This window comes from Diuraphis noxia, unplaced genomic scaffold, assembly GCF_037042655.1.
Source record: "Diuraphis noxia isolate RWA-SAM2 unplaced genomic scaffold, SU_Dnox_SAM2 contig0001, whole genome shotgun sequence".
Classification (NCBI taxonomy): domain Eukaryota; kingdom Metazoa; phylum Arthropoda; class Insecta; order Hemiptera; family Aphididae; genus Diuraphis; species Diuraphis noxia.
Window position 1 is genome coordinate 56,385,129 of NW_028301711.1, and position 14,319 is coordinate 56,399,447.

The window sequence follows — 14,319 nt, forward strand, 5'->3', positions numbered from 1 at the left end:
TAAAACAATTTTTGATTATCTGATTTAAAAACCCATTACCATTATTACGTTTGAATGGGTACTTTTAAAATATAGGTAACTGAACTGAACTATAATAAATAAGTTAAAACAATTAGGTTATATTTATGAAACCTATATAATATATAATATATATACGCTATAAACCATTTAAGCTAAAGAGTGATTCTTATCATATGTGACAAGGGATATTTCTGTAAAGTTGAAAATATTAAATATTTTTTTTGGAAACTTTAACTACAATAACATTTAATATTTTATTAAAAAGTCCCTATACTTTATAACTTATTATAAACTAAGAAAATGACAACACTACATAATACTGAAAGGTTAAAAATAAAGTTTACGAATTCAAGTTGTTTTTTGTTTTAAACTTTAATAGAAGTTATAATGCATTTGTTTAAATTAATAGTGCTTAAGATTTTAATAATTATGAAGTTTTAAATTTAAGTTATAATAGTCTAGAAATCGCTGGCTTCTATTTTTCTATAGAAAAAGAAAATTTCTTTTAGAATTTTAGATGTTAATATTTTAAAAACAAGATCAATCAAAATTAAATTAATAATCATGAAAATAATTAATTTAAAATAATCTAAAAAATAAAGTTAATTGATGTAATCTATAATAATCTATAAAAAATAGTGTTGTTGATACCTATTGTTCAATACAATATTATATAATTCAAACAGGTATAATTTTCATTCTATGGTGAGGTTTTTAATTGTGTACCTATGTGAAAGTTTCCAAAACTAAAATATTTTAATTTCATTAATTTACAAAATTATCTGACATAGTTTGTAATAAATACAAAAATTTGTATTTTTAGTGAATCGCCCTGTGTTTGTAATATAATAGTGAATATTATTTTACTCGTCGAAGATTTAAAAATATCTAAATTTAGATATCATTTTTTAAACTTTGATTATCATATTATTACATAATATGTTTTAATTAAGCTTACAACTTTGAATTTGGTGCATATGGATTCCCGAAGTAGTTGGAATTTACGAATTGGAATGTAAACAAAACTACCAATGTTATATTATGACATAATATTTTATTCAAGGCTAAATTAGGAACTTTAGTATTATCAATATCACCAAATTTCATTCCAGCACCCATAAAATATGTAGTTCAGTCTTATTTTAATTCTGTGAATGTATATTATAATATCATATTATACCATAGAAACTATAATATTATTTAATATGTTTAATTTAGTTTGCTCAATCGTATGTCACGAGCTATAGAATATATTAAATTCACATACACATAACCTTCAAAATGCAGATAATTATGTAGGAGTTAGCTTGAAGAAAACATTTACAGTTGATGTTAACTTTTCCTTGACTGGTAAGTAGACTAGAGACGAATGAAACGAATCACTGCGACCATTCAGTTCCTTCTTGACCGATGGAGATACTGAACAGTTTTCAAGAAAAAACGACTGCATTATAAACGGCTCGTGATTTGATTCAGCAATATGGTGTTTTTTTCCTATAGACGGCGATACGTTTTCTGTTCGATGCGGCTTGATAGATGTTCCAAGTTTGTCGGTGAATACGTCATTTCCATTATTGTCCAATGACTTATCTGCTGACGAATCTTCATTTATGTTATGTGTGACTTGCGTGTTGTCGGATGAATGTAACAAAGCGTACGAAACGGGTAACTTCTTTGCATCGGAGTTGAAATGGCAATGTGTAAAATGATTTTCCAGTTGTGTCTTATTTCGAAACGCCACGCTGCAGGTGGGACATGTTAATGGCATGTCCTTTGTGATTTTATTTTCGGTGAGATGAAACTTTTCATGTACGAAAAGAAACGACAAAATGGACGTGGTAAACGAACAGTATGAACAACGATACTCTTTGGTATCATCACATATTATATTTTGTTCCTCAGCTGGATTTTGTTTAGGACTTCCAGTTGCTCTTAAGCTAGCATTCAACTCGCTGTTAGATTGCAAATTTTGTTTTTCTTCTTCTATATGATTCTGAATGTGCTTCCATTGGGTTTTTCCCTCAGAGCCATGATCATTTAATAAATGAGCACTCAACCACTTTGAACTTCTGAATCGTCTAAGACATATATTGCACACTTCGGTATAGTGCTTGTAATACCTATGACCGTTATCAGGTTCGTCGGACAATTGTCCGTTCTCAGTCATCGAATCTGCCCAGTATTTTTGGCAAGACCCATTTTCAAGTATACCATGAGAGTTCTGTTTGTGTACTCGTAGAAAATATTTACTGCAAAGTTCTTTGTTACATATATCACACACTACTCCCCCAATATGATTACCATTTTGAATCGAAATACCATGCATCCGTTGCATATGAGTTTTCATAAAATACTTATTACACAATTCTTTGTTACATATTTTGCAAAAACTGCTTAACATGGAAGTCTGCTTTCTTTCATTCAAATCTTTAGTATGGTGGTTAATGTATTCCTCGTTTTCTGCGGAATTTTTGCTACTAGCCGACGCTCTACCCATGCCTTTGGTATTACACTCGCCTTGCTCGACATGTTCTTTCAACAACACATAAGAATTAAATATTTGATGACATTCATGACATGAATGTTCAATTGGTGTATTTTCATTAGACTCCAAAGTTTCATTCATTAGTTCATGAACGATGTTTTCATGTTCATTGAAAATATGCGCTTTTAATGATCCATTTATTTGCATGTTGCATACATAACATGTTGACATATTCTCCAACGAATTTCCATTCAATTTAAAAAACAAATTGTTTAATGTAATTAGCTTGCTTTTGCTCACCAATTCAATTTTAGATTCATCTGTTTCAATATTTTTATCAATTTTATTTTCATTTTCAACAATTGTTATGGTAGCTGGAAGGTCATCATTTAAGATGTTGATTTTTTTTCCGATATCGTTGTTCATCGAATTACCATTTACAATATCATTTGTCATCAAGTTAAGAGGGGTATTTAAGTTAGTCTTAAATTCAGTATGAGGCTGATTGGCTTTAGTGTTTGGTTGGAAAAAATCATTTTGAATAACTGCCTTTTCATTATGCGTATTTATAATATGATTTGAATTACTTTTAAGTTCAATACTTTGAAGAACGTTTACATCGCATGATTCATTATTTAATTTATTGATGTAGTTTAAATTTCGCTCATCATCTGTATTCTCATCTTTAATGTTATTGTATGTGGTTTCATCTGTAGTATATTTCATTACAAGTTCTTCTTCGTTATCTACTAATTCTTGAGTGTCTTTTAAGAATAATTTTTCATGTGTTTTTGAAATTTCAGTTATAGATTCGTTGGCGTGAAGAGAAGGCGATATTGTTTTAACAGCTTTTTCACATGAATCGGAGACAACAAAATCTAAAAATTCATTTTTTATCTGTAAATTTGTTTTGAAGTTTAATGGGACATCATCATTTATCTTATAGTCACCATCGTCAGTTATTCCGTGAATTTTAGCTTTATGTCTCCTAACAAAATATTTATTACAAAACTCTTTCTGACATATACTACAAAACGCTCGTGTTTGGTTGTTAATCATATTTTTTGATACATATGTGTTTGTATTTGCCGATGAATGAGAAAACAATACTGGACTTTTAAACAATGATGATGTTGAAGCGCCAGTAAAATTATCATTAATGTTTGAAGAAAAATCGCAAGTCATGGGGAATGTTGATATTTTAATTCTATCTGACTGATCTAAACTGGAACCATTTAAATGGTTGTCACTGAAAACACCATGTTTATTAGCCTTGTGAGTTTTTAAAAAATATTTGTTACAAAATTCTTTGTTACATTGATCACAAAATGCTTCTGGATTGAATATTTGAATAGAGGTCGACCCAACATTCGTGCCTGAGGTGCATGGTTGGTTTTTAGAAAACGACATCATACAAGTTGTAGATTCATTCGAATAGTTGTATTTCTTATCAATATTTGGCATACCTTTCATAAAAGTCTGATAAGAAGAACTTAGGTCATTAGAAATTTCAATAGATGAGTCGTTTTGGAGTTGTATGTCATTAGAAAGGTGAATTTTTTGTTCCACATTCGGTGAAAGTTTTTGGTTTTCAGATATAGTCAGATTCAGAGGCAAAGAAGCCGAAGGATTTTGGGGACAAGTTAATTTCAAATCTGCCACTTCTTCATTCTTATTCAATTCGGTTTTGTTTCTGTTAGAAAATAATATTTTTTTGTCACTTCCATTTTTTGTATTTTCTTCATTAGAAGATATCCTTGTAGGATTTGATTGTTTACGTCGTTTTTTTGTTATGTCTCTTAGTTCATGGTTTGTAGCAATACGTTTAGTTCCTATTTTTACATCTATTGTATAGTTTGTCTTACCGGATATTGATTTTAGTAATATATCAGTCCAATTCAAAGGAAAATCCATTTTGTTATCTGCTTTAACGATTGTCTGCATATCAGTATTTCTTTGTTAATATCGTAGGTGAACTATAACAAAAAAAAAAAAAAAAATATTATTACTATAGCTATTGAATATTGTGTAAATTAATTTATAAAATATGGCAACACAATAATGTTTTAAGAATTTATTTTGCAGCTATTTACACTATTCATGTTTAAGTAGATAAATTTATTTAGATGACCTAAAAAGTATTAACAGTTAAAAATTTCACGATTTTTATAGCTTTGACTACCTACCACTTCTGTTTGAGTCTTAGGAAAACATGATATATATTAATTATATTTTGTTATTGTTGGTATTATAAAATATAAGCACTTCAAACATAATTTTATTTTGGATAAAAAAAAACCACAACTTATGCCTTGCCGTATGGTATGAAATGTATATACTATTTTCACCATATTATTATGAATAGGATAACTAAGTAGATTTATTAATATACTATGTATTATATTTTAATTACTAACTGATCCCCATGCACTTAGTGGCCCCGTTAGAAATATCGACTCTATATGATACAAAATGTTTGTTTAACACTTTGTTTATACCCGGAGTCATGATCAAAACTTCCCGAGACAAATTCTTGTGGATTTACTCTATCTTAATCTCCTTAATGATTTTTAACCCAGTTATTTAAAATAATGACTAAAAGTATATTCAATCATAATATTTAAAAAATGTATTTTGTAAAGGTGATAACAATTTTTAAAATTGGTACCTATCTAATAATAAGTTACTAATTTCTTATTCATCCATACTAAATTGTATAACCAATAGCAATCATATAATAAACAAAAATATATGTATTATTATTATTATATTATGTATTATTTCTATAAAAATCTCAAATTTTCAATAAAAAATTAAGGGATACCTATCAGAAATTAAACCGATCAAACGAACAAATTTTTTTCTTTATATTATATAATGCTTCTTAACCCCTGTAGGTGTTGAAAAATCCGTTTTAGGGTTTTTTCGCATTATAAAATGAACTTACTGACTAAATTTCATACCCATAGCTTCAGTGGTTCTGGAATTATTGTGATTTTTTTTAAATTTTTACCACTTTTAATCCTTGTAGAGGTTGGATTTTGAAAACTCCTGTTTTAGGGAGTTTTCGTACTATAAAATGTACATACTCAACTAGTCTTGACGATAAATTAAAATCTATTTTTAGAATTCTTATCGCTTCATTAAATCAATTGCAGAGTTTGTAAAAGAAAACGTCTAAAATCCTATGTCTCATTTTTCATATCGCATTATACTCATTATAGAATACCTTTAAACATATAAAAATATATTTGGAATTCACTACCAGTGTTGAGACTATCTAGATAAATTTATCTATCGATAAATATTTGATCAGATACGCAAAAATTTATACATCCATTAACAATATTTTAAATTGTTCTTAAATATTAAATTAATTAAATTAATAAAACTATAATCCTGAAGAGCATTCTATAATAATACTCATGAATGTAATTTGAAGAAAAAAACATATTATATATAAATGAAAATTTTCCAACGAAATCTCTAAATATAGGTTTTATTGACAACGCATTCTTATCGATGATAAATACGAGTTTACTTATATAGTTATATCACAGAATAACCAGAAGAGACACTTTTTCAGTTTAACATGGGTTCTTATGGGGTACAGATTTGCAACACCTGGTGGAATATCAGTGCTGCCAGTAGAAAGATAATTCTCATTATTCTTTGTTTCTAGCGTGGCTGTTATTCCCCGAACAGGAACAATTACCTTTAGCCTAATAATTAGTAATAAAGTCGTAAATTGCAATATACATGGATACACTGATATTCCACCAAATTGAATAGTATGTTCCCGATTTTTGAGTGCTCAGCGAGTGTCCATTCTGGTTATTCTGTGGTTATATATTAGAAGTAATATAATTGATTATAAAAAGTATTTGTAAATTATAACCAATGGTATAATAGTAGTAGTGTTGTACTAGTGTATTAGTGTGTTCATTTTCGGTTATTTGACAACATTACAGCATTACATTACATTACAGTATTTAATATTTACGGCCAGACGAAACCGCCTCAATGATAAAACTCTTGAACTGTTATTATGCTGCCGAACTAATAATTGATATTTATATTATTTTATTACATAATCATTACATTTACCTATGTTTTTGTTAACAATTATCAATATTTATCATTTAATAAAGTTTATTAGGTATATTAATTACTTTTAATGTTAAAATATTTTTATAAATTGTACAGCCTAAATGTCATTAAGATTTAATTTAAGGTATGAAAAAGTATTTCATAGGATTATCAAATTCACTTATAAGTTATAATATACGTATATTCTTAATTATTGATATGCAAAAAAAGTAATTTATCTATTTCATTATCTAGATAATAATGTAATAAATTTATCTTTATCTGTATCTAGATATTTTTTATTAAATCATAAGTATTTTATCTAGATAATTTTTTTATTATCTGGACTCAACACTGTTCACTACTGCAGACTGTAAAATTATTAAAATTTATATTTTTTTCATATTTATAGTTTTAAATAAAAAAAATAATTTAGTAAATATAGGTACAATTGAAGTTGAAAGAGCTTTTAAATGTAAACATACGCGTCCATGTGTAGTCATATCTTATTATACCTACTACCAGTATTACCTACTATAAGTCTATAAACAACGGAATGAGAAACGATTTACGCGTAATTAACTTTATTTGTTCCTTGTAGTCATTGAACTTTGTAAAATACATTACTTAAACATATATACTGATGTAGAATTAAATATTCAATTCAAAATATTAAAAATTAAAATAAATTAATCACATATCACTTTATTAATATTACACAATCACATGCATGAAAACTATAGTAATAATTGGTGTTTAAAGTATTTTAAACTTAAAAGACATCATACAAAAATAATTAAGAAATAAATATTAATTTTTGATTAGAATCTAAATTTATAGAGCTCGTTGAATGAAAAAAGAAAAAAATAGAAAAGAAAATTATCAATTTATCAGTTTATACAAAATTAGATTATTTTAAATGCAATATATTACGTAGGTACACGATATAGGGGGCTTAGCCTCTTGAAAACTTTTCAAGCCCCTCAATAAACGTTGTCATGTGTCATCTGATGTAAATATCAGCTTATTATAATAATTTTACACTTTTGAACGTATAATATGTATAATAAAATATAATTCTATAATTTTAATAAAAGGCTTCATAGAGAATCTTTGTAAAGAAATATAAATACCTAACTTAACTTGGTTAATAAAATACATAATTTTTTAACAGCTATTAATTCAAAAATATTTAGTTTTCCTATGACAGAATATTAAGTAAATATATCTTATTGTATTTGTATTTTTGTAGTATGATACGTAGTCGTGTCACTAGCATTTTATACATAAAGAGAAATATTGAAAATTCACACCCACAGACCTGTACAGTCTGTAGTATAATCACAGTATATTTCCTTTATAAGAAAAAAAATATAAAATACTTAATTTCAATTTTAATTTAGTGTAGAAATTTTATTGAAATATTTTTTACATACTTAGTACATTATACAAATTACATAAAATTCCTATAAACATACTTAAATAGTCTCTAACATATTAATCACCTATATCAATTTCTTAATTCACGTTTATTAAATATTTTATACTTACTAATTAGATATAGTTACAACCAGTGTCCCTATTATAATTTTATAATAGGTAATTTATGAGTTAAAAGTTAAAACCTTATATAGTATTCCTATTTATATTTAAGTAAAATAAAAATTTTATATTTATTAAATCCTTAGGATAATGGTATTATTATAATTTATAATCTACAGCCTTTAGGGATAATATAATATCATATTTTTATATTAATATAATATTATGAATATAATAATATATAAATATAATATAATATTATTATTATAAATTATCATTATAATTTACAAACTACAAAGAAAATCTTAATCGTGAACCGATAATTACGAATCAGTTATGAAATCAGTGTTGAATCTATGGTGATGATTTTGTCAAACATACCAAAAACAAAATTGTTATATAATTTCATACTCATAACCCAAAATAAAATGCATAAATTAATTAACACACATTTTATTTTTGTTAACTTGACTACATTCAGTTTACTGATTGCGAGTTCAACCGATGTTATTAGAAAAATCTTCGCTTTTTGATTTACAAATACTAAGTTAGGTAATCAAGATTAACAAATTAACTATTAATTACAGAAATTATAATAATAAGACCTATTCATGTAACTATGTGAGTATCTTCATTCTTCTTCAATATTATTAAAAAGTATTAAGTACACGTAAAAAAAAAGATAACAGTTAGGCAACCACGTTGGTTTTAATTCATAGAATTTATGGAATAGTTTTCACAAAATGATAGTTTGAATAAACAATTATCAGAAGCAATTAATTTGGGTAGAAACCCATTGTCAAACAGAGACTGAAGAATTACTCATTTTAACATACATGCAGACTTTTAATTAAAAATGTATTAACTACCCGTCAATTACACTATTATTCAACAATGTTCAACCATTCCAATTTTTAAAGTAATTACTGCTGTGTAGAGTTATGTGTAAATACTATATAATATCTATACAGTAGGTTTCTAATGCGAAAAAATAAATATTTACGTTTAAATGTTGTTTATATTTTATAAGTTAAAACAATTAAATTTAATAAAACAAATATTTGTAAAAAATGCCATGAAGATTTGATAGAATAAAGTTAAAATTAGAATACGTATTTATTTGTAATGGACTAAAACAATTTTGTAAGGAAAATATTAAAGAAGAGTCTACATTAAAGTAAAAATTAAAATGCACTTAATAATAACTATAGTTATTATGTAAATATTCAATTTTGTAACTTGATACGAGAAACAAAGGTAAGTATACGTCTTTTATACTACACAGGTACTTAACATTATATACATTATATTGTTAGTAATATTGTTAGTAATATTGTTAGTATCATATTAAATAATATTATTGTGCACTAAAGTCAGTTACACGTGTCTTTTGACGATGCGTGAGTGTGAATGTGTGTTTAACGAACTTTTGAAAGTGCACGTTTTCGCTACACACACATCATACTTTTATTATAGATACATTATGTATTATATATTAATCTAACGAATATCGAGTAAAAAATTGTGGAGACCCACGGGCCGCGAACATTTAAATTTTCTAAGACGCGTATAGTTTAATCAAATTTAAAAGTTGTGCATATTTGAACAAAATAAAATTAACAGCAATGCAATATGATGTAAATGGAGTTTTCAAAAAAAGAATTTATGCCTACTTTAATAAGCTAAGTAACGAATATTTTGTGTATTTATGAGTAACTACTAATAGCTATACTTACTGGACACGACGGCAGCAGTGACGTGACAATCGAAAAAACGAAATGACACCTGGCTACGGCGGTGGTGTAAGCAAATGGGGCATTCGTAATAGTTCATGTATTCATTCATTATAGTAAACTGTGTTTTTTTAATGTTCTTGAAAATCACGATCCCATTACAACTCTCAATAGGTGCCCATACACCGTGGTTTACAAAATTATTTTGCACGTGTTAGTCTTTATCATGCACGTGGTTCGCGTGTTTTATATGGCAAATGATGGTGTAATAACGTTAAAAAAAAAAAAAAAAAATTCAAAAAAAAGTCAACATGGTAATTTGTTTTTATAATAATTACTAACGTGCAAGTGCAACGACGTCGATGATTATATCGTTCGCCACCACGTCAACGTTCCGCCGACGGTGGCACACACGTATCGACTGGACGTAGTAACACTAGTAACGCGTCGCGCGCGTCGGTGGTGAATCATAAAATAATAATAATATAATATACGACGCGCGCTCGAGGGCAGTCGTCGCGGCCGCCCGTCGTCGGGGTGCCGCGGTTGGAAACGATGGCGGTGCTGCGGCGGTGGCGGTGCCTCCGTTAGCCACGGGGTTGAGACGGGCGGCGGCAGTGATGACAACGCGGTGGCGACTTTGGCGGCGGCGGTGGCGGACGGCCGTCCGACGATGACGTCTCCGCCGTCCATATCGGCGACGCGCCGTACCATCGTACCGCACACACGCACACACACACACGTGCGCAACTATTACTATTATTATATTACGGAGACGGGCGCGCGGTTGCGCCAATTACGTATGGTACGCGTGTGTCGTATGTATATATATATATATATATATATAGTAACACGGTCGCGTCGTATGACAGTGTGCTCGCGAATTTCATACTGTAATGCTGTTATGGACAAAGGGAGAAAAAAACTAAAACTAGGGAAAAGTAAAAAATGAAAAAAAAAAAAACTGGGGGAGAAAAATGGGGAAAAATACGGAGAAAAAAATAAATATCGCTGCCGTCGAAACGGAATATTATCGATTGACGCGCGGCGCGTGACGTCACGCGCGAAACGCACCGCGCGATACATAGTCCGGCCGACGTCGTCCGTTCTTAGATCTGGTTGTCTTGTCGTGTTGGTATACCGTGGTATATACGATCGGCGACCTGGTTCGTCGAGACGTGCAGGTGGGTATAGAAGATTGTCTTGTGTGGGACAGGTGCTGGTGGTGCGTGTGTGTCTGGTCTGAGGGAGGGGTGAAAACGCGCCGCGATACGAAATTCAATTTCAGATACAGTCGATATAATAATAATAATATGTTACGTATACATTGTTATTATATTTGTCGTCGTCCAAGTTTATATCGTATATATTATATATAAAAAATATGTATTATATGGGTAGGTGGGGTGAGAGTGTGCGGCGTGCGGGAGAGACGGATAAGTTGCGCAGCGTGGACGGTATTTGTCACCCCGCAGCCGACTGTTTTTTTTTTGTTTTTACTTTATACATGATATACACACATGACTTGGTGTTCGCTTTGTGCGTGTGTGTGGAATACCGCCCAGTTTTATGTTATTAAGATTATTGGTCGAGCGGCGAGGGGTGGTCATCGTCATCGTCGTCGTCGTCGTCGTCGTCGTCGTCGTCGTCGTGGTTCAGATGGAGGTGGCAGCGGTGGTTGTTAGGTGTGGGTGATGGAGGGGTAGATGCAGCGGCGGCGACGGCGGCGATCGTAGTCGCGTAGACCATAGTCACCGCCGCCCTCGACAACGGATGGACGAGGGGGAATCGGCGAGCGGACAACCGTTCTCGCCGTTGCATTTTTACTGTCCCTTGTTTTTAGTGACCGAGGGAAACGAAAATATGAATCTCCCCCGCTAGTGCGTGGCGGTTTCGCCGACGTTTCGTGTATTGTATATTATTATATATCATGCAGTTTTTCAAAATATTTCTGTTTTTATTGATTTTTTTTTCCCCATTATTTTTACTTTTTTTTATGTCCTCGTCTGTCGCCGCGTTTCCGGCGAATCTCCCGCCCCCTCCCAACCACCAGTGTCGACGATTTATAAGCTTTTATTATATTATAAAATACAAGTAGTAATAATATTATTGATTAAAATTATAATCAATAAGACAATAAGATAGTACTTCTATGTAATATAATAATTTCTATGTTTTATTATTACAAATTACAATTTGTTTTATTAAACGCGTTTGTTTTAAACATGAAAAATAATATACCTATACTCGTATAATATGAATGGTTGATGAAATCTTCACGTTTCCTGTAATGAGACCGTTTTTTTTATTTTTCGTATTACTGTACACATACCACATTATTACGTACAATATAACGATTATTTCATATGTATATATATTATTCAGAATAACTTTTTTTCACTTAGTACTAATCATGCATCATATAGAATATTATAATTTTTAGATTACGAATAAGTCATTTTTTCGTTTTTATAGTAATTTCTGTATTTTTAAATTATTAAATTTAACACACTATATAAATGTGTGCTGAACAAGAATTATTGCTATATTGGAATAAACAAGATAATAAAGATTTATATCCATATAAAAAGATAATTGTATGTTTGTAATGTCATAATATGAAATAAAATAAGTTTATGTGTTAATACGTTATAAAATATACTTAAATCCAGATTTTCAATTGTGTCATTTATTATTCTCGTATTCCTGTACCTATATTATATACTTTATGAAAAACAAAGTTTAATTTTCAATTTATTTTTTGTGTCATTTTCGGGATTTTATTGCATGTTTTGGTGTGTTATTTGGAGATTTAAATGAATTTTATAGTGCATTTTTTCACAGCCCAGTTCGCAAAATGTAATATATTTTCTTTTTTATATTCGATCATTCAATGTGCGTTACGTTAGCAACAATCAGGATCATAAACTGTTTTTAAGTTAGCTCCATGTTAGTAAACGCTGTAAATAATAATCGTGCTGGCATATTATTATTATTTTCTTACTGGCTTATTTTTTTTTTTTTGGAGTTTAATTCTTCGGTTCCACTCTTTAAGTTTATTTGCTATAATATTTTTATAGTGTGTCTCTGTAACAGCTATACAATTAAAATCATATATCACGATAAAAAGGAAGAAATAAAGTCTAGAATAAAAACTTTTATTTGATTTGATTTCTCGTATCATAATAATTAGAATGTATTAATTTTTCGCTAAACAGTAGCTAATATTTATTTCATTTTAATTTTAAATTCAATTTTCTAATAATGTTTGGTTGTTTTTTGTAATTTAAATACAATTTAAATTCATTGTTTAATGCGTAATACGAATTTACTCGTACAATTAGTAAAGATAGTACCTACTCATTTAAATAGTAATGTGTTAGTAATTCATATTACCTATACACTTAATTTAGGAATTAAAAATAATGTCTATAATATTATAATATGGATTAGGGATGTATATATACTATATAGGCATTACTCGGTGTCTCGACTGGACCTAATGAATATGCATCATAAACTATATAATAATACATTTTTTGTACTCGTCAAATGTAAGAGAATAAGTGAACAACTTTTCAATAGTTATATGAACTTAATTTTTTATTAGTTAGGTATCTAACATAAACATATCATAAGTATAAGACACAAGTTACCTACATGAATATTTTATTTTATTCAAACTTATTAAATATAGGTTTTTGTTTTTTTTATTTAGAATTAAATAATTACTATTATAGTTTATAGGTAAAAAACAATTATTAGTAATAAATAAAAGCCGAATTGAAAATCTGGTTATACTTTATATCGAATGAGAACTTTTTCATACATTTTATTATAAAAATTTCAATGTAATATAAATATATAAATAAATAATTAAAAATAGCAATGTATTCAATAAAATTAATTAAAATGTTTGGAACCTTAAGTAAATTAAATATTTTGTTATTTTCCAGGAAAAGTAAAAACAAATAAATTACCAACACGACAATACATATTAATTAGAAGATTAAAAACTATTAAAAACAGAAACTTTATGTATAATTGGATTCAATTTTATTTATAAAGCAAATCACAAATTACAGGTACCTATTATAAACATATTATATAGGTTTTATGTGTAGATGTCTTCTGTATTCTATTTAATAATAACTATATTTACTTATTTATACTATAAGTTTATTATTTTTAAATTTAATATGTAAATGAGTACCTACATTTACAGTAGGTTTAAAGAATTTTTTGTTAAGTAGATAAAGATTTAAAGTTAAAACAACAGATAAACCTAATAAACTTTTCAAGATATTATGTATTAAAAACTAAAACACTTTTATACTGGTTTTATAATAATTTGTGTTTGTATATTATTTATAAATAGTTGTTATCGATAAAATCATATATTTTCTATAGACGTATTACATGTATACAGCATACGCTTTAAGTAGATAT

The 14,319-nt window shown here is 28.5% G+C and overlaps 1 protein-coding gene across 1 annotated transcript; it reads right to left on the reverse strand.

The window, feature by feature from the left end:
* Positions 1 to 638: 638 nt before the first annotated feature.
* LOC107165549 (uncharacterized) lies at positions 639 to 10,287 on the reverse strand. The gene is made up of 2 exons (XM_015513837.2): positions 9,874 to 10,287; positions 639 to 4,482 (listed from the first exon to the last, which is right to left on the reverse strand). Exon 2 carries the CDS (start codon positions 4,448 to 4,450, stop codon positions 1,313 to 1,315), a length of 3,138 nt encoding a protein of 1,045 aa, XP_015369323.2. The 5' UTR covers positions 4,451 to 4,482; positions 9,874 to 10,287; the 3' UTR covers positions 639 to 1,312.
* Positions 10,288 to 14,319: the final 4,032 nt, after the last annotated feature.